The sequence below is a fragment of the Gambusia affinis genome, linkage group LG07, assembly GCF_019740435.1.
Source record: "Gambusia affinis linkage group LG07, SWU_Gaff_1.0, whole genome shotgun sequence".
Taxonomy (NCBI): Eukaryota; Metazoa; Chordata; class Actinopteri; order Cyprinodontiformes; family Poeciliidae; genus Gambusia; species Gambusia affinis.
Window position 1 is genome coordinate 8976367 of NC_057874.1, and position 26267 is coordinate 9002633.

At 38.9% G+C, this 26267-nt stretch overlaps 3 protein-coding genes across 10 annotated transcripts in view; 2 read left to right on the top strand and 1 right to left on the bottom strand.

The window, feature by feature from the left end:
* The window catches only part of aqp7 (aquaporin 7), a 26335-nt gene extending 18723 nt beyond the window's left edge, over positions 1–7612 (top strand). The window contains exons 1-7 of one of the 6 annotated variants that reach the window (XM_044122848.1): positions 216–400; positions 2895–3049; positions 5829–5955; positions 6049–6186; positions 6285–6403; positions 6948–7165; positions 7277–7612. In XM_044122848.1, coding sequence (XP_043978783.1) covers positions 2924–3049; positions 5829–5955; positions 6049–6186; positions 6285–6403; positions 6948–7165; positions 7277–7421 — 873 coding nt within the window. In that variant the 5' untranslated portion in view covers positions 216–400; positions 2895–2923 and the 3' untranslated portion in view covers positions 7422–7612. Of the gene's footprint in view, positions 1–215; positions 401–2820; positions 3050–5828; positions 5956–6048; positions 6187–6284; positions 6404–6947; positions 7166–7276 lie in introns of those variants that run through there. The other 5 variants (XM_044122844.1, XM_044122846.1, XM_044122845.1 and 2 more) reach the window with 5 other exon arrangements.
* Positions 7613–9510: 1898 nt separating this feature from the next.
* Positions 9511–13806, bottom strand: tpgs2 (tubulin polyglutamylase complex subunit 2). Its single transcript, XM_044122843.1, has 7 exons — positions 13633–13806; positions 13453–13532; positions 13273–13360; positions 11932–12072; positions 11675–11788; positions 11397–11560; positions 9511–10740 (listed from the first exon to the last, which is right to left on the bottom strand). Exons 1-7 carry the CDS (start codon positions 13706–13708, stop codon positions 10522–10524), a joined length of 882 nt encoding a protein of 293 aa, XP_043978778.1. The 5' UTR covers positions 13709–13806; the 3' UTR covers positions 9511–10521.
* Positions 13807–13892: 86 nt separating this feature from the next.
* The window catches only part of kiaa1328 (KIAA1328 ortholog), a 28774-nt gene continuing 16399 nt past the window's right edge, over positions 13893–26267 (top strand). Inside the window, exons 1-6 of one of the 3 annotated variants that reach the window (XM_044122853.1) lie at positions 13893–14004; positions 15407–15681; positions 15818–15909; positions 16042–16157; positions 23342–23466; positions 25176–25564. In XM_044122853.1, the coding sequence (XP_043978788.1) occupies positions 13950–14004; positions 15407–15681; positions 15818–15909; positions 16042–16157; positions 23342–23466; positions 25176–25564 (1052 nt within the window). In that variant the 5' untranslated portion in view covers positions 13893–13949. Of the gene's footprint in view, positions 14075–15406; positions 15682–15817; positions 15910–16041; positions 16158–23341; positions 23467–25175; positions 25565–26267 lie in introns of all 3 variants that reach the window. The other 2 variants (XM_044122854.1, XM_044122855.1) reach the window with 2 other exon arrangements.

The window sequence follows — 26267 nt, forward strand, 5'->3', positions numbered from 1 at the left end:
CCCTTGGGTCAACTACTATAAATTATCTATAGCAGAAATAAGTTGCATTAATACGTTGTTAAATAAGTTCATAGTTAAAAAATTGTATGACTAAATTTATGCCAAGAATGGCACATTTTTTGAATTACATCAGAGTACGACATCTGTATTACAAACTATCTTTGTCATGTTGTATTTGCAGAAACTGGACCGAGTGAGCTGAGAGCTCTTAGCAGCAAACTACATTTGACATACATTTCTCCGGTAACCTTGTCAACAAGAATTTTAGGCAGTTAGGAGAAAGTAAACGGCCCCTGAGCATTTTGAACGTACTTTATGTACTTTGTTTCTTGAAAAACCTTCGTTTTTGTAAGTATTTATGTGTTTGGAAGATTCGTTTTCTTCGGTTGATAAAACGTAGGTCAGTGTACATAATTTCTGAGTGTTGCATTAACATGTGTATCAGCTAGTAATGTGTTTTTCCTTCTGTTGTGTTTCACTTGTAAAAACGTTGTGAGTGTAGCATTAAGATAAATGTATTAGGTTTATCTTAATGTATATTGCCTTCAGTTGTGTTTCAGTTACAAAAATTCATAGATCTTCAGTTAAGAAAATCAAGCCTTGCTTAGGGACCTTACGTCAAATGTAGGGTGACCAGATTTGGGTTTCTGAAAAGGAGGACACTTCTTTTTTTGTTGGCGGGGGGTAGAATCGGCGGACAAACATGCGCCAACGGGGGGAGGTAACACTATGTAATGTGTTTTGAGACAGTTCACCAAAATCCCGGACGATTTTGAAATTCCCCCCGGACATTTTTTTAGGTCTGAAAAGTAGGACATGTCCGGGAAAAAGAGGACGTCTGGTCACCCTAGTCAAATGTTCTTGTCACGTACACGTAACAGTCCTCACAGTGTTAGCCAAATTGGGCTAACGGGCGGCGACGATATGGACTTAAGGTTTTATCATGATATTGTAAGACTCGTGGGTGTCCAAGTACTATGATTCTCGTTTGTAGAATAATCCACAGAAACAATTGAGCTCTTTCTCAATGTCGAACATTTCATTTCTTCTCCGCTACCCAGCCGTTCCCGCCCTCCACCGTAACCCCACGTTCGCTCCCCCCGCTTCCTTCCGGAGAGCCTTTCACAATAAAACATTTCCAAAACATTTAACATTTTCATAACTCCAATTTTCACTCTTACAATATGTTGCGGTACTATTTCGAAACCAATAAGTGAGGATAAAAACTACTCGTTTGCTGTACGACTGTGAGTTTCGCTAATTTACACATCAGTGACCGGAGCCTCTCATACCATCACTATTGAAACCTGGTTACAGGAAGAAACTTTTCTGTAACAACATTTTTTACGAAAAATTGTGGGCCTCATGTTTTTATATGACAAGAATGATATTTTCGAAAGCATGTTATTTTCTTTCGTTTTACATAATATTCAACAACCTGAATGGAGAATCCACATTGCACCATCACACGTCAAGCAGTAAAAAAAAAAACCCGCCTCAATAACTGCGGCCCCAATAACTCCATATGAGCAATGAAATAAACAAAAGAACTAAAAACCAAAGTGTCTCTCTGGAGACATAAATTTGATTTATGATGGGCCCCGTCCACTTTCGAGGCAGAACTTTCTTCAATGCAAGAGAGAGAGAGAGAGATTCTAAAATTAAAGTGCCATATTGTGGATTGTCATGACAACAGCTGACTCAATGTAAGTAGGCAGTGCCATATAAGCGTTAAGCTTTTTCCCAATCAACATCTGAAAATTAGCCAGCAGTCTCGTGTAAATATAGCCTAATCTGCACTTGAAAACTGCATTTTCACATGTGTTGGTATCCATCGATACTTTCATTAAACAAATAGTTTAATGTCAGGATTTTTTACTATAAATCCTGACAAAGACAGTTAATTAGAATTTATTGTGAGAGCTATACATCAAAATTCTTATTATGATAAGAAATGTATCACGATAAGTGATGAACGATAAGGACCCACCCATACATAGGACCATACAAATGGACTGGTTTTGCATTTTACTCCGTCTTTCACCTATCTGCAAGTTCCACCTATCAGCCTCTAGGTGGCACTAGAGGAAAAGTTATTTGACTTTCAGAATGCGCTGACACTCAGTATTCATGTGAAGCAATTCAAATAGACATTAAAAACAATACAGTAAATTCTGCTGGCAGAATGTCACTACAGGCTTCATCAGCTGTTATCACTTTAAATCTCATTTCCTCCCTTTGTGTTAGACTTTCAGCGCATGATTAACGTGATTATGTGAAAGTGGTAGTTTTGTGCCGTAAAGTGCAGATCATCTGTGACATTGAAGAAATACTTTGGAATCTATACTGGAAAAATACAGATGTGCTCTATTTTTTCACATCTGGACATTTTGTCAATCAGCAAAGCTTATGTGTAAAAATGCAGCAAAAAACATGAACTTAGACTTGGGAAGGCCCACAATGGATTTCAGTTAAGATCTTGTATCTCTGTTTTTTTTATGCCCTTCTCAGGGGAGCTTTGGGCACAGCAAGTTGATTTTCCTCATTGGCCAAAACATTGGAGTATTTGACGGTGGATTTTGAGTAAATCCGTCAGAAGGTGGGGTTGGATCAGGGCTATAAATTGTGGGACAAACCCAATGGGTTAGAGAGACAGAGGGAGGCTGACAGACAGACAGACAGACAGACACACGCATGCACACGCGCACACAAACAGACACAGACAGTGGGAGAAAAGGGAAACAGAAGAGAAGAGGAGATGATTTAGTTTTTGTTTTTTTTCCCCACCATTTGACCTGGGACTTTATATATTTTTCACAGGAGTCTGAAGATGAGAGGCCTGTAAGTTTCTTTTATTTTTTATTTTTTGCCAAATCTATAACCTCTACCGAAAGACTGAAGCAGCGAGGAGAAAGTCAAAGACATGGGGCCGTCAGTGGAAGTGGAGGTCTCCATACAGGGCAAAGTGGAAGTAAGGCGACCCAAGATTCTTCTGAATGAACTCTCACGAGTGGGACTTGCTGAATTCCTTGCAACGTATATCATGATGGTAAGAATAGATCTGCAGAAAGGAATCCTGTTTATTCTGTTGTAGTGTTATTTTATCAATAACTGTCCTTTGTGTTAAAAACATATGATTTGCCTGCATAAGCAACAACCATATGTGATTAATTATTAATACCATGCTCTTCACCCTGATAACCTGCCGCGACTCTCTAATGCACACAAACAAGCAGCTTTTTTATGTCACATGTTCTGTGAGAGGGGATTGGTGGGAGCCGGTGGGTGAACCAGGAAACGCTGTGTCACGAGAGCAATGGTCAAGCTGCTGGCCACATGGAGAGAGTTTCAAAAGGCACATGTTATTGGTGAAAGGGTCACAGCAATCCAATACCTAATACACTAGGAGAAGCTCGAAGGAAGAGTCAGTAGAAAATAAAATCTCAATAATGACTAGCAGATAAATAAGTGGGTGCAAACAAAGTCAAATTCTTTTTGACACATCTTTTGACCTAAACGCTCATCATATTTTGCAGCAAGAATCCAGCTTTGTCTGTTTCCTGTTGTCAGTGTCAGCGTTTTTCTCTCTGAACAGTGTTTCACAGAGTTCAAATTTGGAAGAGGCAATGATGAATCATAAGTTAATAACCAAGTAGAGATTGTCTATACAGCACTTTTCATATGTAAAAAAACCAAACAAACAAACAAACATAAAAGCGTCGTCAAGCTTGAGAAAATATAATGACTGGTATATTTTTGACTCTAGTTTCTTGCATGTCTGGGCCAGTTTGAATCATTCAAGCCAGTTTTGTACCTAGGCATTTACATTTTGTCTCTTGCAACTTCCATTTTGTACCCATAAACCAAACCTCCCCTCAAAAACAAAACAAAAAAATCGGTTTGGTGCATCTACTATAAAACTATTGAATACCGGTTTGTATTCAATGTAGTACATTTACTTGATTGGACTCAATCTGGTTTTCATGCCACTAATCACCTCCCTACCATTTAAATTTGCAATTTTCAGTCTCTCCTTCTCAGATCTTTGCTGCGCTGATTCTCTGTGGTTCGACTCGTGTTACTCTCCAGCATGTTTTCTGTTGTTTTGTATTTCCTCTGAGTAGGTCTTTAATATCATAAGACTGCCTTTCTCTTGCCTGGTTTTGAGTCTTACTCCTTTTTCTAACAGAAGAATCTGACCAACAAAAGACTCAGCATACACATACCTGGTACCCCATGGCTTCCAACTTCTGCATCTCTCTGTGCTACTTTCATCCTTGTTGGTTTTTCATTTTGTCCCCCTCCACTAGCTCTTAACCTGAATTTGGCTCTCTGGATATCAGCATCATCTAATCCCAACACTACTGTTGGTTTGTGAAGAGTCATGTGCAGAACTCTCTAGCTGTGACGAATCCATCTACTCCAATTAATGGCCGGTTCAGATTTTCCAGGTGCCATAGCCCCAGTGACACTTGTTTACTGCAAACCAGCTTCACTTCCTGCATCATGAGCGTCACCCACTTTCTTTCAACCTCTGGCTGCACCTGGAGCTTCAGGGGCATCTTTTTCCACCTCATGGCCTCCAGCAGACCCTCCTGAACATAATTTTCCTTCAACTTTACACTTGTGGTTTCCATCTTAAGAAAGAGACTTGTCCTGTCATTATCCCCATCCTCTGCCCAGTATCCAAGGTCTCCAAACCCCCAGCCTTGTGCTAAACTGACAGCCATGGTGATATCATTTATCGCCACAAGCAGCACTTTGTTTAAACAGTCTGCCTCTTCAGACACCTAGATCCACAGAAGGTAGTGGAGGATGGCTCACTTCTGTCTCAACATCCTGTCTAAAGCAAAAGGGCCAAGCAGGGTCCACCTTCCATTTTATGCTACTGCATTTCAAAGGGAGGGATGGCCAGCTTCTTATAGCGAGTGCCTTCCCAGAGTGTGTTGAGGATGGCCTGCCACTTTAAGTAATTGTCCCTAAGTCCTCTGACGGTGTCGAGGCTGATCTGCCTCCTTCACTGACTGATTCTGCCCTCTCTCTCCTGTCTGGCTACTCACCAGACACTTTCTGCCAGAGTTTGCAGTTGCCACTGAAGTGGCCTCTGAACCACCCCCTTTCTGGGACCCGCTTGACCCACTTGGTTGGGATTGTGTTTTGTTTTTCTGGACTGCAGGGGTAGCTTGAAATTTCCTGCATTTTTGGGTTGTTTATATCATTCTTGTGTTGGCTTAACACTGTAAAAGACATTTCAAAACAACCACTGCAACGAGACAAAAATGTGTGCAATATGTTGTCTCTGTTGTGGGCTTGTTAGAAGCTGTGCAACTGCATGTGGACTGATTGGAGACAGTCTGTTCTTATTTGTTTGTTCTTATTCAAACATGTAAGAGTCCCAGGCATGAAGAGATGAAAACGTGATGGTTATCTCCTGATCGATATTTGAGACGCTTGGAGATGCTTGGAGGGTTTTAGTCTTTATTGGATTTGTCTATAAGTAGTTGTAATGTAGTAACTGTTTAATGATGGACAGACACTTAAAACAAAGATAACAGCTTAAAGTATTAAGCAGAGTAAAATTAGCTGAACAGCAGAATATATTCAGCGTTAACATGGTAAAACTTCCTTCCTTCCCCAAACATCTGGGAATTTAATAAGTTGTAAATCTCAGGAGGAGAATATTTGATAAAAAAAAAAAAAAAGTAAATCCTGTGGTCCCCTACACATTTTCACACAAACTTGTTGAAAAAAAACCTTAACTTTCATTTAAAATTGTGCAGGTTAAGGTTTTCACAAGTTGATATTTTTCCTTTTTTCTTTTTTGGCAGACATTAGGTCTGGGTTCGGTGGCCCAGGTTGTGACTGGTGACGGAGTATTTGGAACGTTCTTCAGCATCAACATTGGCTTTGGCCTGGCTGTTGCAATGGGGGTTCATATTGGAGGAACTGTCTCCGGTAAGAGAATAGATCCCTTAAATAACGTCAAAGGCTTTGGGGATCGTATGCAGGCGACATGACTCTTGTAACCCTTTTGTTTCTCTTTTCCAGGGGCTCATATGAATGCCGCCGTCTCCTTCGCATTGTGTGTTTTTGGCCAACTACCATGGAAGAGACTCCCCTTGTACATTTTTGCTCAGCTATTTGGGTCGTTTCTTGCAGCAGCAACAGTTTTTGCTGTTTACTATGGAAAGTCTGCTGATACTATTCACTTGACATGCACTATTTCTGTTCTTTTTGATGGTTTCAAATAAAAAGTTATTTACTTACAGTCATTTTACTTACAGACGCCATTTCTGATTATTCTGGTGGAAACCTGACTGTTACTGGAGAAAAAGGCACGGCTGGGATCTTTGCCACTTATCCAGCACCATACCTCTCTGTGTTCGGTGGCTTTTTTGACCAGGTAGCCATGAAAATTAACTAAAGAATTAGATTTATTGAGTTCATACCTTTTTCTTTCTTCAACTGTTTTACAAACTTCCTTCTTGTGGTAAAGTTCCATCTGCAAACTGGACTGGATGTACCTATGACCATGACCTTCCCAGTCAGATTAGTTTGCGGACTTTGACTTGGCTATTGTAACGCATGATTTTGATTTCACCCAGTAAAGCACTGACGTAGTTGTGCCATTTTCCTGCTCATATAATAAATGAAACAATGCACCATGAGATGTTTAAAGGCGGTTTAAACATCTCACTTGGTTTATAACACAACTCGGCTTTAAACATCTCCACAACTTCATCCGCTCTCTGTCTGCTGTGTTTCTTGGACTTCAGTTTTTAGATTTTTATCTGTAAAATAAGAAAAACTTAAGCCTTGTATCATTTTCCTTCCATCCCGTCACAATCTATAGTCTGCTGCTTGCAGTGTTTTGCATTGTTGCATATTTACGTTTTTCATACTGTGGAAAGCGGTGTTCTCATTATTATTTGTGGTGTGTTTGCCAGGTGTTTGGCACGGCCATACTGCTGCTGTGTCTGATGGCTCTATCTGACGAAAAGAACAAACCAGCTGCGAAAGGGACTGAATCTATCTTTGTGGGTCTCCTAGTGGTCCTCATTGGTATTTCTTTGGGCAGCAACAGTGGTTATGCTATCAATCCCACCAGAGACTTTGGACCTAGGCTCTTCACTGCAATGGCAGGCTGGGGTTTGGATGTATTCAGGTAAACACAGAATACTTTTGAGATACGCTCCTGTTAACTTTACAGATAAAGTTTGTCCTTTGTTTTTGGTCTCCCCCAACTGTTTCGATATGTTCCTCATTCTCTTTGTAGGGCCGGAAATTACTGGTTCTGGGTCCCTATAGTGGCCACTCCCATAGGTGCAGTGCTGGGAGCAGGGCTTTACAAGATATGTGTGCAAATGCACCACCCAGACCCCTCTGAACAGTACCGGGAGAAGGGTCCCAGTGAGGAATAATCTCTCCTGCCAAAGAAGAAGCGAAACATCTGTTCCACAGGAAACTTGAAACAAATGGAAACAACAAAGAGCTTGTACAGCTGTGACGATCTGAGGATGCTGTTGAAACATGCTGCACAACCTTCCTGAAGCACTTGAACAATACCTGCAGTGCGCATAATTTTAAAACAATTAAAGCTATTTGCAAAGTTTTCTGCTCACTTGTTCTTAGCATTTTTTTTTAAACTGTAAAGGAATTAAGATGCTTAAAACAAAGATAATGACGTTTCTTGCCACACAGACAATTAAAAACAGTTGTTTTGTGATTGGTTTTTCTCTCCTGTTGGTTAAAAGCGGCGTAGGCATGCTTGGAAGACAGAAGAATTATAAGGCAAAAGATCATACGGCAGTGATCAGAGCCTGGGGTCCTTCGTGAAATGTCAGGGTATGCGAGACGTAAACAACTTTTTGAAAATAAATAGAAGCAGCAGGAGCCAGCTCCTCACGGCGTTCAAAGGGCAGCAGCACAAGGACTAAGATAAGTTCCCTCATATAGATTTCCGTCAGTTCAATGCACAGCAGTCTAGAAGTCTAGAAAATATTGATTAATGGTGTCTGATCAGGTTTTCTTTTTTACATTAAGTGTGACAGATAGAAAAAGATGCTCTGAAATGCTGCAATATATTAATATATGCCTTTAGTTCGTCAACATTGAGTAAATAACCACAGCATTCAAAGTCGCAGTGCTCCAAAACATTTTTAAACTTTGGGAAGTTTAAAATGCAAGGCAAGCCAACTTTATTTATATAGCACATTTCAGCCAAGGACAATTCAAAGTGCTTGTACAAAAAGAAGTTAAAAACAACAAGAAGATAATAAGAAAGTAAATTAAAGACCAAGCAGATTAAAAATGAACAAAATAAACCTTACAGTTTTGAATATAGTTAAAAACAAACATTTAAGAAAAGGCAATGTCAAATAAGAAGGTTTTTAACCTTGTTTTAAATAAACTCAAGGTAGGGGCAGTCTTACAGTGAGCAGGAAGCTTATTCCATAGTGTTGGAGCATAAAAACTAAAAGCTGCATCACCATGTTTAGTTCTGACTCTTGGAATAGTTAGAAGATTTGATTCTGATGATCTTAAAGGTCTGAGTGGTATATATGGTTGAAGAAGATCAGAAATGTTGTCTGGGTTTCTATTATGAAGTGCTTTGCAAGTGCGTCAGTGATAACATCGACAGTAACCTTCTCCTGGGGCCTGGCCTGTTGGTTGAGTAGACGTCCTTACATCCTCAAATACAAACACAATCACAAGGAGGGCAATCAGTTTAGCCTTTTCACTATTTTGTGTTTAATGTTTAGACTTTTTGTCTTGTTTTCCTTGTACAAAATTTTCTGTCCAGACGGGATATTTAAAAAGGACTACGTGGCACTTTACGTACCTTTTCAACTCATGGTTTTGAAAGTATTTTGTGAATTTTCAGAGTAAACATAGTCTACCGTAAGGAAACATGACTTTCAGACTTGAATATATTATATCTACTGACAGCAGGGCCCTTAGTGCAATTTAAGGTTGTTCATAAGTTAAAATCTCTCATATTTTCAAAGAGTCTAACTGGTTCAAACAGGGATCAGAACCAGAATCAGCACAAATCTTTAGACAATTCTATAAATTTTATTATAATGATGATATTATATGGGAGTTAATCTGGGCTTAAGTTTTCAGTTTTATTATGTTCAATCACATCTTAAAGTCCTTAACTACAAAGAGAAACAAACTATCAGAATGCAAGAGGATTTTGATTTTGATTTAGTCTTAATTGTATATTTTTGACTGAAATGTAATTCAGTTTTATTGCCAATTTGGTCCTTTCTTGTTTCCTTTTTCAGTATTGTTTTGATTTATGAAACCTCAGTATATTTTAGTTAACAAAAGTCACTGGAATAATCTATGAGGTCAGACTAATAGATTTTTTCAGGGTCTATTACAACTTAAATGAAAGTAATTTCTTGGTGAAATATTTGTGATAAGCTTGAGAAAAACTGGAACTGCACACAGTTGAAATAAGATGTAATTGGTTTTCAATATTTGTACTTATTAAAGACAATCCTGACTATTTTGTAGTAGTTTTTAGTCATTCTTGCGTTAGAAATGTACACTGTAAAATTACGATGAAAAATCCTTCTCAACAGAAACACTGGATGAAATATCGCGTTGGACCAAAACGGAAACATGTGGGTATCTTAATGGCAAAGTTTTTGAAATACCAGGGAACGGTCACGTAAAGCAGTTCTCTTTTATGTTTCCTTGAAGCAGAAAACACAAAAAGAAAGATTTGTTACTGGTTTAATACCAAATGTTTTCTATGATTGCTTTTTTCTGTAACAGTTAGTAGGAACACTGATTTAAAGGAGCTCAGGTTAGGCATCGGCCGGTATGAGGCACACTTTGTGACGACCTTGGGTGCAGATATCACAACACCTACGCAGACATTTACAACAAAAGTGTAACAATAATTTTATTCAAAACATATTCAAAACAATATAAAATAACCGTCTCGCCCGGAACGTTAGCTGGATATAGGCACCAGCACTTCTCCTGACCCCACTAGGGACAAGGGTGTTAGAAAATGGATGGATGGATAAAATAACTACAGCAGCAGTTTTCCAGTGGTCATTGGACACAGTTCTATTCCCTATTGCATTCAAGCTAAGTGTCTAATATTAGCTGGTGATGGGCGGTATACTTGTCTCAGTTTTTTTTTGCAACAGCTTGAAAAAACAAACAACACAAAACGTGGTGTGAGAGTTTTTGCAAAATCTTTGTATACCTTGAAACCAGCGACTGGCCCAAGGTTAGCTCAGAAGGATTAATTTTCTGGTAAAGTTTCAAGCCCGTCGACATTCAACATGTCAACAACTTGTAAATACCAAACTGAACACAGGAGAGGCCACTTAAATCCTGGTTACAGACTACGCATGCTCCACGTGCTCTTGGGTTACAAAAACCTGCGTCTAAGCAAGCAGATGACAGCAGATCAGTCTTTTGAAGATGTGGTGGTGAAACAGACAAAATGAAAGCCGCATAGCAGCAAACGTCTCTCTCTAGATTGGATCTGTTTCACCGTTTTGATCCACCGTGTCTTCCTGCACTCCCTTGCCCTTTAGCAGCGCCTCCAGAGTTGGACTGGGCCGTCTGCTTGTTTTTGGGGGGCGGTACCTTGGCTTTGCCTCTGAAGGCCTTTGTGGGATCCAGCTTGTTTAGAAAGACTTCTGGAGCTGAATCCGTCTGGCTAACCTCATTGCTGAAAATCAGGGGCTGGTAGAGGGACGCCCACTGCTGCAGAGAAAACCAGCACATGAGAACATGAACACAAGATGTACTTAATACTCCAAATAGAGTTGTAAGAAAAGGTTTAGAAAATTAGAACATAGGATTAAGAAATAAAAGAATATCCATCACTGTTTTGAAACATAAAAAGCAGTAGCTAGATGTTTTTTAGAATATATATATATATAAAAAAACCATCGTGCTAAAAATACCAAATCAGATAAAACTACGGTCAGGAGTCCCCCAAATTTTTACATTGTTGTGTTGTTTTTTTTAACAGTACGTTAAAAAAAGCCGAACATCTCTCCACGATTAAAGGAAATCATGGAAAATCACAAGACTGAAGAGACTCGCATCAACACTGGAGCAGATGCAGGAATTTCTAACATGACATGGTTGTGATCCATAGAAAAGTTGTGTGTAGAGCTGAGAATATGCGTGAGACAGGTGATCTAAAAACCTAACCTGGTTACGCCAGTTAATTTCGAATGGGCCAAAATGCCAACAAAAGGTTTAAAATACATGTATACTTACAGCTTTGAAACAGGTGTAAACCCTCTTTTTTTTTTTTGCTTATTATGTATGTAAATATCTGGTTTCAGTTGAGGATAAGAAATAGCAAAACAAGACACAACAGAGAAAATGTGCATCTTCCCATTATCTACCTTAGCCTGCGGGCTTGGACCATATGGTGTGTAGGCATACTGCCACTCAGGTAGGCCCAGGTGTGTTATCATCAGTCTGTAGTAGGCAGTAAATGTTGCAGTCAAAAAATGCCAGCACAGTGAGCGGTCCAGGAACCAGATTTCACTGTGTTGTGCAACCACACCTGAAAAACAAAACAGCGAGATCAACATAATGAAACAGGAAATCTCACTGTCTTCAGGTTTTCTCTGTGTTTCTAATTGATAAAAGTGACATTATGTAAACGTGAACACAACACCTGGAGTGCAGTTTTTGTAAACCAGACACACTTTTCCATTCCCGCCGCAGGAATCCAGCTCATAAATACGACTCCGGGCATCAAAATGAGGCGCAGGCGGTGCAGGCTCCAATCCTGACAAAAAGAGGAAATAAAGCGTCCTGAACAAATATTTACTTTCCTGTGCGAAGAAGCACACGTAGCATAGATGTAATTGAAAGTGACAGGCGGAGGCTGTTGAATAAAGCATGTGCGTGAATCATTCAGGTGAGCTTTACCACTTTCTGAGCTGCTCTCCTCCCAGTCCAGATCGGCCAGTGAGGGGGCGTTGGGGAGAGAGAAAACAGATGCGGGCTGAAGCAGCGGGCACAGCCTGCCCACGCCGTTGATCACCATGCAACCTAAAGGGACACACTCATCTGAAAGATAACATACAGTCATGTATGAACGGATTAAAAAAATGTTAAAAAGTCATTTTTAGTGGACACAATTTAAATATGTTCTGAATAAATATAAAAACTCACTAATTAAGTTGGCGAAATATCAGTAGAGCAAACTAAATATCCATGGAACATTTTGTTTATCTCAATTAATACATTGAAAAATGGGAACTCAGGTAGATTAATCACACACTAAGTAGTTCAATCAGTTATATTGATTTACAGGTAAAGAATTTTGTTTCTCAGAAAACTACATCATTACACAAGACCATAAAAATGTAGATATTTTTAATATTGTGACATAGAAGCACAATATTTAAACATAAATATTGTTTATGTAACTGGTAAGACCGCTGAATTGACAATTGTCAAGCTAAAAGTCAATGACGAGGACAATCCATAAACAGTCATTGCTAAAGAAGATGGTTTACTCACACATTACTGCATCCAGACATATTAACAGAAAGTTAAATGAAAGGAAGAAGTCTGGTGGAGCAAGGTCCAAGAGGGATAACTGTCAAACTGTCATACCTATTCGAGGAAGGAAAAGGAGTGGGCTGCTACTTGGAGTGGAAGTGCTCTTTTCAGATGAAAGTAACTTTTTCATTATTTGAAAGAATACAGAGTCTATCCATGTCTAGTCAGGTCCACTGTGTCTTATAATCAATGCACATGTCTATGAAGACATTTTAGAGCAATCCATGCTGAGAAGCTCAATGGAGCTGCTGATTTCATTTTAATAACGGTGATATCACTTTGCTGCATTGGCCAGCAAACTGGTCTGATCTAAACCAATCAGAGAATCTGTTGAGTGTTGTCAAGAGAAAGAAGTAACACCAGTCACAGTAATGCTAACGGCGGCTATCAGAACAATCCGAGTACCTCAGGTCATGCTGCATTGATGAAGTAATTCATTAAAAAGGAACATACATCGAGTGTTTAGTGTATATCTCGTACCGTACATGAACACACTTTTCAGTAGGCCATCATTAATGTATTTAAAACTAATGTAAATACAGTTTTATGCAATACTGTAATTTTCTGAGGAACTGTAATTTCTGAAATTACAATAAATAAACATGAAACATGTAAGGAATAAACATTTATAGTTGTAATAAATTACCTTTAAATACATCGTAATTTGCTAAAATTACAATGCTATGCTAGGAGGCCACCTACCGTCCAGTTTAACACTCCAGGTTAATGTGAATCCATCAGTGGTCAGATAGAAGTCTCGCAAATCTTCTGGTAAAATACACGTGTTTTTCTAAAGGAACAATATAATGAGTTACACGTCAATATGATAAAAGCCAAAACTAAATTCTTGAAACTGAACAAAAAGAGCTAATTTTATTCTACCTGCTCCCAAGACAGGAGGGTCCTCTTTTCTGCAGGGTCTCTCTCTGCGTAGCGCACATCGACCACCCCTGGCATGTTTTCTGGACATAAATGGACAAAAAGCAAAACACGTTTAAAAGGTAACATTTCTTGCAAGTCATCATAAATGACTAACAATAATGCATATAAGACAATACAAACCGAGTATTCGAGTGATTCCGAGGGTCAGCCTCTCAGTAACACCTTTGAACACAAACGCATCTTTTGTGTCGTCCATTGTCACAATTTCTGCACAAATATTAGCAATTTGTTAGAAATCCTCCATACATCATTCCGTCTGCATCGAGTCATAGGAAGCGACAATTGCAGTTTACAAGTAAACCTGACACATATTTTGACCAATAAGAACGTCGGGTTTTTGCATTTCGCCCTATAAGATTCCTAGTTGAAAAATAAGGGCGGGGCTACCATTCCTTAGCAACGCTTGGCTCTCTGGGAGTGGTGGCGGTTGTTTCAATATGGCGGCGGCAGCAAAGAGAAGTGGAAATTCGGGGATATCATGGAAGAATTTTGGTATATCTACTTTTATTTGACTTTTTACACTTCACAGAGTGCCTTACGTCCGTGCGAGTTTTGGAAATAGGTGGGGCTTTGAAGTAGTCCTGCTTTTGTGCTTTCTTTTTGTGTGAGCAGCTAACAGGAAAGTTGTTGTCTCAATGAAAGGAAGTAGTTCAAAAATGTTAGCTGGCTGCTTGAAGTTTAAGTTGTTTAAATTTATTTTAGTATCAGGAGTTACAGTACTGAGAACTCCGTAATCACACGGTAGCCTGCGGCGAGTCTTAACAGTTCCTAATGTTATTTCAGTATGAATAACACTAAAGAGCATCTAGCAGTAGAAACAACGCTAATTTATTGATATGCTAGTTTATATGTTTGAATAATACCAAGAATTAACTTCATTCAATCTCGGGAGTTTTGAAATGTTGCTTAGCTCAACTGAACTACTATCTCCGTTACACCGTTAAACTCTTCCAACTTGAGTTGATAGTTTTAACTTTTAAATCAATCAATTAAAATCACCTTTTCTAATATTGTTACACTGTAAAGCAAATCCCCAAAGTTTAAGATTTTGCACAATTACGTGAAAAAGCTAAATTTAACAGGCTTTTTTCAGAAACAAAATATTAATAGAATAATGTTAGTCTATTTACAATATATTTGTAATGGTCAATATGAATATTAAGAATCAATTTACAATTTGTGGTTTCCTGTTTTCAGCGAAAGCATTTATTTTAATTTTAATTTTGAATATGTGTAAAAACACATTGAAATTGGTGTTTTTACTCATGTTTATCATATTTTGATAGTTTTAACCCTTCCTCCCCCAATTATAAATGCTAGTCAAAATCCAAATTGCACCTTCACATGTGAAAAGGGCTGAAAAATGTGCTCAGCTTCTAACAAAGGGAGCCAAGAAATGAGATGAAAGTTGCACTGTATTGTCAGTCATATCTTAAAATGAGACATTCAGCCATTTCTGCTAGCAGTGGTCCAAAATACAGCAGCGGGACCACAATGAATCTGATGTCTAGACTTGAATCCCAAATTCCCCAGAACTCAACCAATCAGGTTTCTGGTGAACCCACTTCAAAATTTCCATGACTTTATGGAACTGCTTAGTACCGGATACCACAGCAGACTTTCAGGGCTCTAGTGCAGGTCATGTTTTGACAGATCAGGGCTATTAAGGTGGCAAAAAGGAAATTGTGAAAGAGCCTGAAATATGCTTGGTGTATGATCCATCCACTCGGTTAGCCATGTTATTTATTAAGATTCGCATGACATTATTATTTCCCAAAAATATTTGGAAAGAATATTTTTATCAGTTCCTGACCAAAGTACAACACCTAGATGTGTGAGACCTGTATAAAGCCTCCTGTATTTGCTTGTTGTTTCTTTCTGTTAACTGTCTTAGGAGTTGAAGGAGGACTGAAAAGTCAGACACCTGCAGGTTTGGGCCCAGATAGGATCTATTCGTCCGGAAAAAAAGACGCCACGATCCGAGTGAAGCATGCTGCTAATGGCAAAAATCAAGCTTCACTAAAGGCGATGGGGAGAAATAAAGGCCACTATCAAAGTGATTGCTCTGAGAGTTATACTACAGACGAAGCATCAGCGGATCAAAGGGATTCTGTGCCAACTATGCACATCCTCTCTCAGCCCAGTGGTACTTATCTTCCTTTGCAACAGGTAAATCAGTTTCCGGTACACGGTGCTTTTTCTTCTCTCCTAATAGATGAAGGAGTTCAGCATGTTAAGGCTGGCAGATTTTCACTTCAACTATTTGTTGCTAACTCTGTCTACCTCGTAATTGTTATTTACATAGGTGAGCAGTGGAGCAAAGGGCGACATCTCTTTAAAGGACCTGTGTTTTGAAGACAAAAAGAGAATTGCAAACCTCATTGAAGAGCTGGCCAGGTATGTGAAATCATATGGTAAAGAGCGTCTCTGAAATGTTGTTGGTAATTAAAGTTCTTTTGGTGTCATAGATTACGTGCAGACAGTCTGTCCCTTCCTTATTCTCTAACAATGCGCCTTGCTGGTTTACAGAGTAAGTGAGGAGAAAGAGGAGTCTGTGCAGCGTCTGAAAAATGAACAGGGAAACTTTGAACGCAAGATCCAGGATCTAGAGCAGCAGAACCTGATGATAGCGAAGGAGAGAGAGAGTATCCTTTCAAACTCACTGGCAGAAAATGTTGTAAAGAGTTGCTATTTATATGTAATGGGGTAATTATTGTGTTGTATAAGTCCTTCAGGTGCTACTCAGTAAATTAGATTATTATTGAAAAGCTAAATTATTTTAGTAATTCGATTTAAAAAAAAGTTACACCCGTATATAAACATTTGTTTCTGTTAATTTTGGTGATTATGGCTACCGTTAAGGCACTTTTAATACTCAGTTTTAGAACATGGGAATGTTGCATTGGACCATTAGTGCAGCATTTGGCAGAGTGGACAGGAGCCGAGTCCTGCTGAAACTTGAAGTCAGCGTAAACTTTGTCTGCAGAGGGAAGCAGGAAGTGGTCCAGAGTTTCCTGATGGACTGCTGCACTTACTTTGAACTTAAGGAATCATAATAAACCAACACCAGCAGATGACAGGGCTTCCCAGTCCATCATTGACTGTACAAATTTCAAACTGGATCTCAAGCATCTTGGATTTTGTCTTTTCTTTCTCCAGACACTGGGAAAGAAAAGACATGGCATCAGTTTTCATTAACTGATGCCATAATTGTTAAAATGAATGGTAACAAACACTTATATGCCAATTTGTGTATGACGAATTAAAAATAAATACAATTTCCCATCATCCTGGTTTAGTGAGATGCACTTTTATATTGTAAAAAAAACAAAAAAAAAACTACAGCTACAATTCAACTGATAAAGGTTAGGTTTAGCTCTTTGGGGATTTGATTTAGGAAAGTTTGCAGGTCTTTTGTAATGTTTTGACATGTTAAGACTATTAGATGTATTAGTAATATTAAGTCAAACATTTCTGAACGACTTCCAGTGGTCATGTATGGAAATAGGAAAGTATACTAGGTTATCCAAATGGATGTCTCATATCTAGCATATTTACTATGCTGAAGAACATGTAGAGGATAGAAAGTCTTAGTTTTTTCAATTAGGCAAGTAAGTGTTGTCATTTTTGACATGCAAAGAACAAAAAAATGAACTACCAAACCCACTAGTTCTGTTGGCTTTAATACAAAATCATATCAAAAATGCTTTTATGTTATTGATAGTATTAATAATGTATCAACACTGTTCCAAACAAAACGACTATGTCTACTAATATCAATGCACTTTTATTAAATAAATACTAATTTATTAATGTTTCACAAAGCAGTCTGCAGGGGGCAGTGTTGTCTTAAGTAAGGATACCTTAAGGCCTTGGGCTAGACCCATCAGTTTGACACAAAAAGCAAAGAAATAGATGCATTTAGATTATTTGATGCTTGCTGCAGTTGTCCTTTCTAAATTGCTTGCAGCTTATCCACTGTTGTGCTCAGAATCAATTTCGTGGTTGGAGCCGGTGGTCTTTGCCGTCTAAATTATCTTACGTGAGGGTTTGATATTAACTCAGAGGACCATGTTGTTTGTTTTTTCACTGTGTTTGTTGTCTCTGATTGTGTGAGCTTGTTGAACACGGAATATTTTTCACTCACCTGAAGAACCTCAAACCTTTTAACATGAAAATGGTTTTAAAGGATTACAGTCATGTTCAATAAATTAGAATAAAGTTAATGCATTTCACCAAGTGAAACACATTATATACAGACTGATGCTTTCAAGTGTTTATTTCTGTTAACTACGGTGGCTTTCCTGCTTACAGCTAATAAAAATACCCGTATTATTTAAATACTACATCATGGCAATATAAAAACATTCCTTGCAGAAATTTGGGTTTAGCAAAAACTTTCCTAAATGCCTATTTAAAGGTTGATATTCTCAAAAGCTACTTCAGTCTGACAAATGAGCCTCGTTTCTAATATGGATGTCTATAAGAATTCACAGGTTGAGAGATCATAAGCAGCACAATATGTCTCGTCATCTTGATTTAATTAAATGAAATAATTACAAACTAGGTAATATGCAGTCTCTTTCCTGTCAATTTTACAACAAGAAGTGTGTCTGAACTCTGCTCATTCATGTTCCCACTCAGGTACCACCTGAGCATTTCCATCAGTCTGTTTTACATTAAGAAGGCTGCAGAATATGAAGTTTATTTGACCCAGCTAATTTACACAATTTGCAACAGCAGCGGAGAAAATTGGGAAAGCACAACTCTATTAAAGTCACTTTAGCTTGGAGACTTGGCATTTACAGCAAACTTCTAAACTTCATTAAAAGGTATTTAAGAGGAGGAAGTGTTTGAATCCTAGCACCTTGGGGTATGCAGGGGGGGATAACATAGCCTTTATAGTGTGTGCAAAAGTCAGGAAGGCCCTTCTTAGGAAGAAGGTTCGCGCACTTCTTCGAAAGGTTAAGGAGACACCAAAGGCAAGCGCACTGAGAGAGGGTCTTGTCAAGTCTAATTCCATTACGCCTCAGCTTATCTTATCTCACCAAGACTCAGGGTTGTCTGAGGTATAAAGGATGTGGGACTATACGTTAGCCCCCAGCCACCCAGGATAAGTTAGAAAAGTACCCTTGATATTAGGGATATTCGGCTGACATTTGCAACTGACTGGTATATAGAAGCCAATCTGTGGTAGAGATAGGAAGGAAGTGTTTTGTACTTAAAGGCGTGTTGGCCTGGGTGGAAATCATTTGGGATTTCTTAACCAGCGCAGACGTCTGGTTTTGTTGCTGCTATTCACTGAGAGGAAACAATCTGAAAGGAAACTTGTGGTCTTGTAAAAGGCTCCGTTAGAGTTTACTGGCATATTCAATTCTGGTTGAGTTTGAATTTACAATAATTAAAATGGATGGATGGATAAAACCCAACTTTAATTGAAAATCGTTTTTGTAATGAGTAATACAAACATTTGACTTTTCACGTGCATCTTACATCTATGAGTTAAACCTTACTTTTATCGCAATAGTGTCATAGCTTTCCATTGTAACTTGTAGATATGCTGTTTGGCATTTGCAATGAAAGAACATTTTGAGCATTTTTAAAAAAATACTTGATTTTAGTTTGTATATACTTTGCACATGTATGTAGCTTGTTTGGTTGCTAAAGTATTATGAATAAAAAAAAAACAAACCTTTGTACTAAATAGGATAAAAAGAGAAGAAATGTTGGGGAGGTCAATCATGTCGACATAGTTTAGTTCCTCGTTTTCATCCTTCATGTAGAAACAAACGTTTTCTCTGTGTGCTAAGCAGTTGCAAAACCTGCCTGCACAGATTTTTTAGGGGGAAAAAATTGATTAAACAGGCAGATCTCTAGTCATTTGAGACTAAAGCTCAAGTTGAGTTTGGAAGACTGCTAGATCTTTTAACTTGAAGTCGGGAAGAGTAGTAATTACAATATCACTACAGGACACTACAGGAGTCTCATCAAACCGAGACTCTTAATAATTTTTTAAAGGTTACAACTAGAACTCAACTTTAATATTGCAATATGATTTATCCTGTGTTGGTGTTTGTCTGTTTAGTCTGTCAGACAGGCTCCGTTTGTCATGATTCACAATTCAAAGCACATGTGAAAGTTGTAAGCATTGTGATGATCACAGAAGACAAAGAGAAAATTGGCTTGTTCTCAGACTGCTTATTTTAGTTTGATTGTTTCTGACAGCTTATCGACTCAAATATACATGTATATATATATATTTTTTTTCCCCAATCAGTGAATTCGCCATACATACAGGCTACCAAACAACAACTACTTTTATGTGTAGGGTAAAGACTCAAGGTTGGCTATTTTCAGCAGCTTGTTGGATATTTAAAACAAGGTCTGGAGACTCTCAGATATGCAAAAAGCCATTTAAAAGGAATACATATATATATATATATTATAAAAAATTTTTAAAGCTAATGGTGACATTTTTCTGGTTTACTCCTGGATAAGAGAAAGCAATAGAAAATAAGACTTAAAGCAGATAACAGGAACACTGAATGAAGTACAGTAAAATTGTTTTGTTTTACGATTTTGAGCTTTCTGCCTTTCTCATGAAACATTCTAGATTTGGAAATATTAGAATAAAGGGCCCACATTATCCAGGGCATGCATATGGAGACAGCTGTTCAAGTAATGGTAGCCATGCTAGGCGTGTTTCTTGCCAAAGATAGTTTGAAATGTGAACTTTTGAATAATTTTGTTTTTGTTTTAAAGTAGTAAAGCCTCATTTTTGGGGTGACTGCTCTCTCACATAAAGTGTGATGTAGCCTCTGCTCATACTATAAATAAATAATGACTGTTCACTGCAGGAAGGCTGAAAAATACTTTCAATGGTGCCCTTATATCGTCTTAGGTTATAGTTCTTTCTATTTACTGCTATTGGCATCACAAGTTTCAGGATATCAGCCACAAAATTCTGGTTGCTGCATCTTTACTCGTAAAAATGCTCTTCCCCTTGAGAACTTTTTTTGAATGGCTCGATGGCTCCTACTATTCACCGCCAGTAAAAAGCAAATATTGATAACACCTTCTCCTATTAAAGAACGTAAACGTTGTCATTGTAGGAGTATAAGATAAGAAAAGATTTGTTTGTCATCGTCATCAACAGATTACGAGATTTAGACCGTGCTTGACTCGAGAAATGGGAGACACTGGGTCCATCATCACCATAAAGTTAGAGTGATATCTGAACTGGAACTGTGTTTAATTTGTTTGCATGCACTGCGTTGCATGATTTGCTAAGTTTTAGTTCTTGGAGATGTACTAAAACATAGCAAATGTTTTTGGTAATTTTGCTTTCTGTAGTTCTTTTTTTTTTTTTTGTGGGTGCCAAAATATATTTAATAGCCATAAAGCTGCCTCTACTGTTGGCTTTTCTAAACTTTGAGTGAGATACCACTTGATCTGTGCGAGTCCAGACTTCTGACTCCATCCAGTTGTCATCTATGAATCATAAACATGTCTGTCTAAAGTTGGTTTTGTTAGTTTTCTTTTTTTTTTCCCCCCTTTCTTTTGGTTGAATCCAGACGTGTTTTCACATCTTTCTGAATTCAATTCTTCAGAATCAGTACTATTGAGACGATTATGTAAACTGTCATCTCCTATTACTTCCCTGTCATTTTCTTCCCCACACACTTTTGATGTACTCAACAGCCATCATGCATCAGGTTCTCTGTCCCCCGCTCCCTTTTTTGCATCCCTGCTCAGGCGCAATCTGTTTGACACAGAGTACTAAAGCGGGTTTTAAAATACCCCCACTTCCCCTTCCTTCTGTGCAAATTTGTTCCACCTTGAAATGGATTTCATTATTTCATTTGAGGCTCTGCCTGACAGGGAAGTGAATCATTTTGACAGGCTCCATCTGAAGCCTCTTCACTCCAACACCTCGCTTTGGAATATTTTTGGAAGGGGAGGGTGTGTGCGTGTGTGTGTGTGTTATTGTCGGCACTTTGTAGTTGGATGTAAACTGGGAGTTTGCAAAGTGCTCCCACTGGCTGAGGTCCAAGGCTCTGGGGAGGGGAAGTATGTTTAGTGTAATGACATCGGTGCTGCAATCAAGTATGCTTTACTGAGTGGTTTTAAGACAGAGAAAGCATAAAAGCAGCATATGCATAGGTACGACGAAATGAATTTGGTTTATTTATATGTTTCATATTTCATATTCTACCTTGGATTGAGGTAATCTATAGCCGAGGAGGCATGTTCAATCTCCGCGCTGCATAAACAGACCCCCCCCAGTGCAGGTTTGCTTGATGCGATGCCCTTGTGATGTCCTTAGGTTTTCCATATAGCGCTGCTTTCATGGAGATCAGCGCAGGCATCCGGGAGCCCGGGTGAGGCTGAGGGTTTAATCAAAGTGTTCTCTCACATTTTCTCAGTGTTTATGGAAGTCGCTACATTGCATTTGCCTGGTGTCTGGTCCTCAATTCAAAGTCATCCTCTTTTCTCCCTCCCTCCCCCGTTTCATTTCCACGGCCTGATTGAAGTCGTCTAACAAGGAAAGTGTTTTCTTATTCAGTGTTCCGCCAACTATTTCTTCAATAAGACTCTACTCTGAACTTTGATTTTCTCTTTAAACGGAAGATCTTTTTTTTTTTTTTTTTTTTTTTTTTTTGCGCAAATGGATGGTGAGAAAAACTCATCAGATGGGAGAGCATGGCCACCATCATAAAAAGATATGACCTGGAGGAATACACTTTACGGTCAGCCTGGGGGTAGTGTGTGTGTGCTACTTGCTTTGTGCACAGCCTGCTTTATTGTTGTGTTTATGTGTGAACTGTTTACTGTGTATGTGGGGAATTTGCACTCTAGTGTCATGAGGTTCTTTTGTGTACGTGTGTTTGTGTCCTAGAACGTCAGAGTTGATTATTGCACGTGTGCGGATGTGTCTGTGTGCTGTCTCCCCATTCTCGTGCTCATTATCTTTGTATGTGTCGGTGTTGGTGTGGTGCTGCCACTGTCATTAGTGGGCTCCTGAGGCACAGCAGTACTCCCGTTCCAGATTAGTTTTCCTCTGGCTGCCAGCTCTCTGTCTGGCAAATAGCCTGGCGTGGCACAGCCCGGCTCAGCTCGACACAGCTTGGCTCAGCCCAGATGGCGAAAAAGCTACATGCCACAACAACAACTTTGATTTTGCTGAACTCTTCCCTCCATTTTTTTTTTTTTGAGAGTTGAAGCTCTCTCCACCTTGTGTGGTACAGTGAGGATTTAAATTCAGTTTTCAGTTTGCAGGTACAGAGCCAAGAATGCAATGAAGCTAAAAAAAAAATACTAAGGTTTCTCAGGCGGAAAAATGGGACCATGATAAATTATTTCAAACTTTACAGCTCCTTACAAAATGGATTATACCCCATGGAATGTTTTCCCATTTAATTACGTTGCACGAACCTCAATGTATTTCTTTGGGATTTTATATTTTGCACATTAATTGGGCATAATTGTGAAGTGAAGTGCAGGACAAAGTCCAATTGGGAATCTGTGGTAAAAGTTTCCATCCAGTCTGACTTATTTTCAAAATAGCTCAAACTTAGTCTCTGTGAACATCTTTCAAAAGCACTGTGTACATTCAGGTGAAAAGTAAAGTGTAAAAACAACATTTATAAGGTTCTAATAACCTTGTTACAGAAACGTGCAAGCATTTATATTTTATATATGTGTCTCTTGTTTTAATTAACATCATCATGTTACCCAACATTGTGGATGTTGGATATGAAAGGACATGAAAGGTTCACCTGTTCAAGTCAAGTCTCTGTTGTCGGCTTCTTAACCTTTGGTCCTCCAGGCCTACAGCTACAATACAAAGAGTGCCAGGAGCTGCTTGGCCTCTACCAGCAGTACCTTTCTGAGCAGCAGGCCAAACTGAACCAGTCCATTGCTCACCTCACTCACCCAGCAACTCTCAGTAAGGTAAGGCCTGGTGTGCAAGGATGGCATTGTTGTTTATGTATATAGTGTCACTATAGTTGGTTCTGAACGAACCGTGTAAAACTGAAGGCTGGGATTGAAGGGCACTTTGCAAAGGTCTTTTTATGACTGATGCTGGTATTTAAATATTTGAAACCAGGGCAGCCAGTTGCAGGAAGTTCTGACTCAAAGTTCTCCTTCTGTGTCTTTAGAGAGGTGATGGAAATATTTCAGTTCAGATCTGCTTTGCCACACATGCAGTCTCCGAAAGAGTGCGCGACTCCCCAGTACCGAAGATACATTGGAGCTATTTGCTCTGGGACTCTCGCTGATTGGAACTCATTGTTAAGCAAGTTACAGCTGACTGGAGCTGTATACCGTCCCAGCAGCACACAGAGGGATCGCTGCCCACTGGCCGTCTTTAGGAGCCTGCTGGATAATATTGATGTTTTTAAAATATGGACTGTTGTGGAAAATGCCTTGACTTGTTTTGACCGTGTGATGTATAATGGTTTCCTCGAGCTGCGACAACATTCAGAGAGCGTCCTCCTTTGACCTCCGTCATGTTCTCAGGCACAAATTTGTCATGCTAAATGTGACAGTGAGTCAAAGTTGTTTGTTTGAAGAATACTAACTTTAACGAAATGACCTGGTTGTATTTGAACAGCAGCCAATTCTTTAAAATCTGGAGATTTCTTTTCTACAATCATAAAAAAAAAATTTACTACTTCTCTAACAAGGAAATGAGATTATAAGCAGCTTAGACATATGGAGGCATTGTAGCCATTTCTTTTTTCAATCATTCACACTTGTAGTGAAGTATTATTTTATTATCTTATTTTATGAATACAACCTATATAACCATATCTCTGAACACATTAGTCTAAATTCTTAATACCTTTTTTGTTGATTATATTTAAATCGCTTTGATTTTTAGCAGAGTAATGCCGCAGGTTTGTGCATGTGAGGTCATATTCCGAAGTTGTCTATTCTTTAGTTCTTGGAAATTTCTCATATCGTCTGTTCTTAAGCTGTGACATTTTAAAATGGAGTCAAACAAAAGGGTTCAGGAAAGTAGATGGAAAGTAAATTCAGAGTATTTGACCTAACCATATCTAGTTCATTTCTCTCTCAAGGTGACTTTGTAGAGGCAAAGATGCAACTCAGGGGAAGGCTTCTGTGAGTAATAGTGACTTTGTCAACCTCGTTGTCCCTCGGCGGCTCTGAATAATAAGTGTTTGCTTGCTCTCTGACCCTCAGCAAATTACTCAGTCTCTTCCCCCATTAGAATACTAGATGGGGCGTTCTTCCCTGTGTTTAGCTCGTGATTTCCTTGATCTTGATGGAAATGCCAAGTATTCCTCTTAGTCGGTTAGATTTTACAGTTGTGAAAGATTTGTGGCGCTATAATGACCCAGACGGACCACAGCATCTCTTTCTGGAAGCATCAGCCTCTGCCCACGGTGTGTCCAAACACTGCAGTTCGCATCTGTGCTCCAGCAGCGGCTTGAAACTTTTTGTGGCAGCGTACAGCAATAGCTTTTGTTAGTTTGCAAAGTCCTAATGTTGTGTAGGAGAATTTGCGTTTTGTTACCCAGCTGTAAATTAAACTTTTATAGAGCAGTCTGTTTTGGCTGAAGCACTTCATTAAACTCTCAGAGGCTTTCTAAATGGGCTTAACAGAACTAATTGTTCTTTTGGTTTCCGTGCAGGTGCTCGGTTTTGAGGAAACCCCCAGCAGGCCCTCTACAAGCAGAGCTAATGGCTCATTCTCTGACAACTCTTACACCGGCCTCGCTGCTGCTGAAGTGCAGCAGGCTCCGCTTTATAGGAGCCCTAATGTAAGAAGAGGTGCTGCAGAAACGCTCAGGAACCCTGCCTCTCTTTCCTGTGACAGAGAGTTCAGTCCAAACGACGGGGCAACCAAACGGCACATGAGTCAAAAAAGAGACTGCAGGCAGCCACGCATGTGCTACACATGTGAGCGCTGCCAAGGCAGTTGTCATGACACTGGCTGTGGTACACAGCACGGAAGAAGTGAAAGCAGCTGCTGTCTAGCGAACTGTCATCATGACTCCTTTACTGCGAGGGAGCATCAAAGGTAATGTTGGTGTTGATGTACAGACTCCTGGAAAAATTATCAATGCTCCCCTACACTACCGCTATACGTGAAGCTAGAATCACAGACTTTAGTGTTTCATTAGGATTTTGGTGTTTTATCAGGAATGTAGTGTATCATTTTGAAGTGGAAGAAAAAAAGTATGCTTGATAAATCCAAAAAGTGTGGCATGCATTTGTTTTCAGCCTTAAAAAAATAACAGAAAAAGTAATTGTTAAAAGAAAGCTACAACACGTTAACAAGGTGTCTGCAGATCATTAAAAAGTATCAAATTTGTGTATCTAAAATTAAGATCTAAAATGTCTTAAATTCATTAAAAAATTAAGTTGACCTTACATACAGTAATCACGTTTTAAATCTGATCGTGGTAGGACTATTTTAAAGTAGTTTTGTTGCAGAACTTGTCTGTCGGGCAAAAGTTGCAGCCGCATGAAAACATCTAAATTGAGTTCTGTGACGTGAGGTGGTTGAGGATACCTCTTATATCTAATATACTCTTACTATCTAGCTAGTTAGCTTTTTTAACTTTATCATAGGTAAGTACAAATTTGATCAGCAGTTGGCTGGACGACGTTTGTTTTTGCCAAAAAAAAACTTTTAAATTTGTCACTATGAGAATTAAGACTGTAGAGAGCCATTTGCAGTGTGAGAAGCACAAAGTCGGGTTTACAGTTTTTGCTGTCCT

Bases quoted from the DNA above. Each gene is read 5' to 3' on its own strand.
- tpgs2 (XM_044122843.1), bottom strand. From the start codon at position 13,708: ATGGACGACACAAAAGATGCGTTTGTGTTCAAAGGTGTTACTGAGAGG. The intron at 13,533-13,632 runs GTTTGTATTGTC...ATTTATGTCCAG, and splicing joins CGGAATCACTCGAATACTCG to AAAACATGCCAGGGGTGGTC. The intron at 13,361-13,452 runs GTAGAATAAAAT...TTGTTCCTTTAG, and splicing joins CCCTCCTGTCTTGGGAGCAG to AAAAACACGTGTATTTTACC.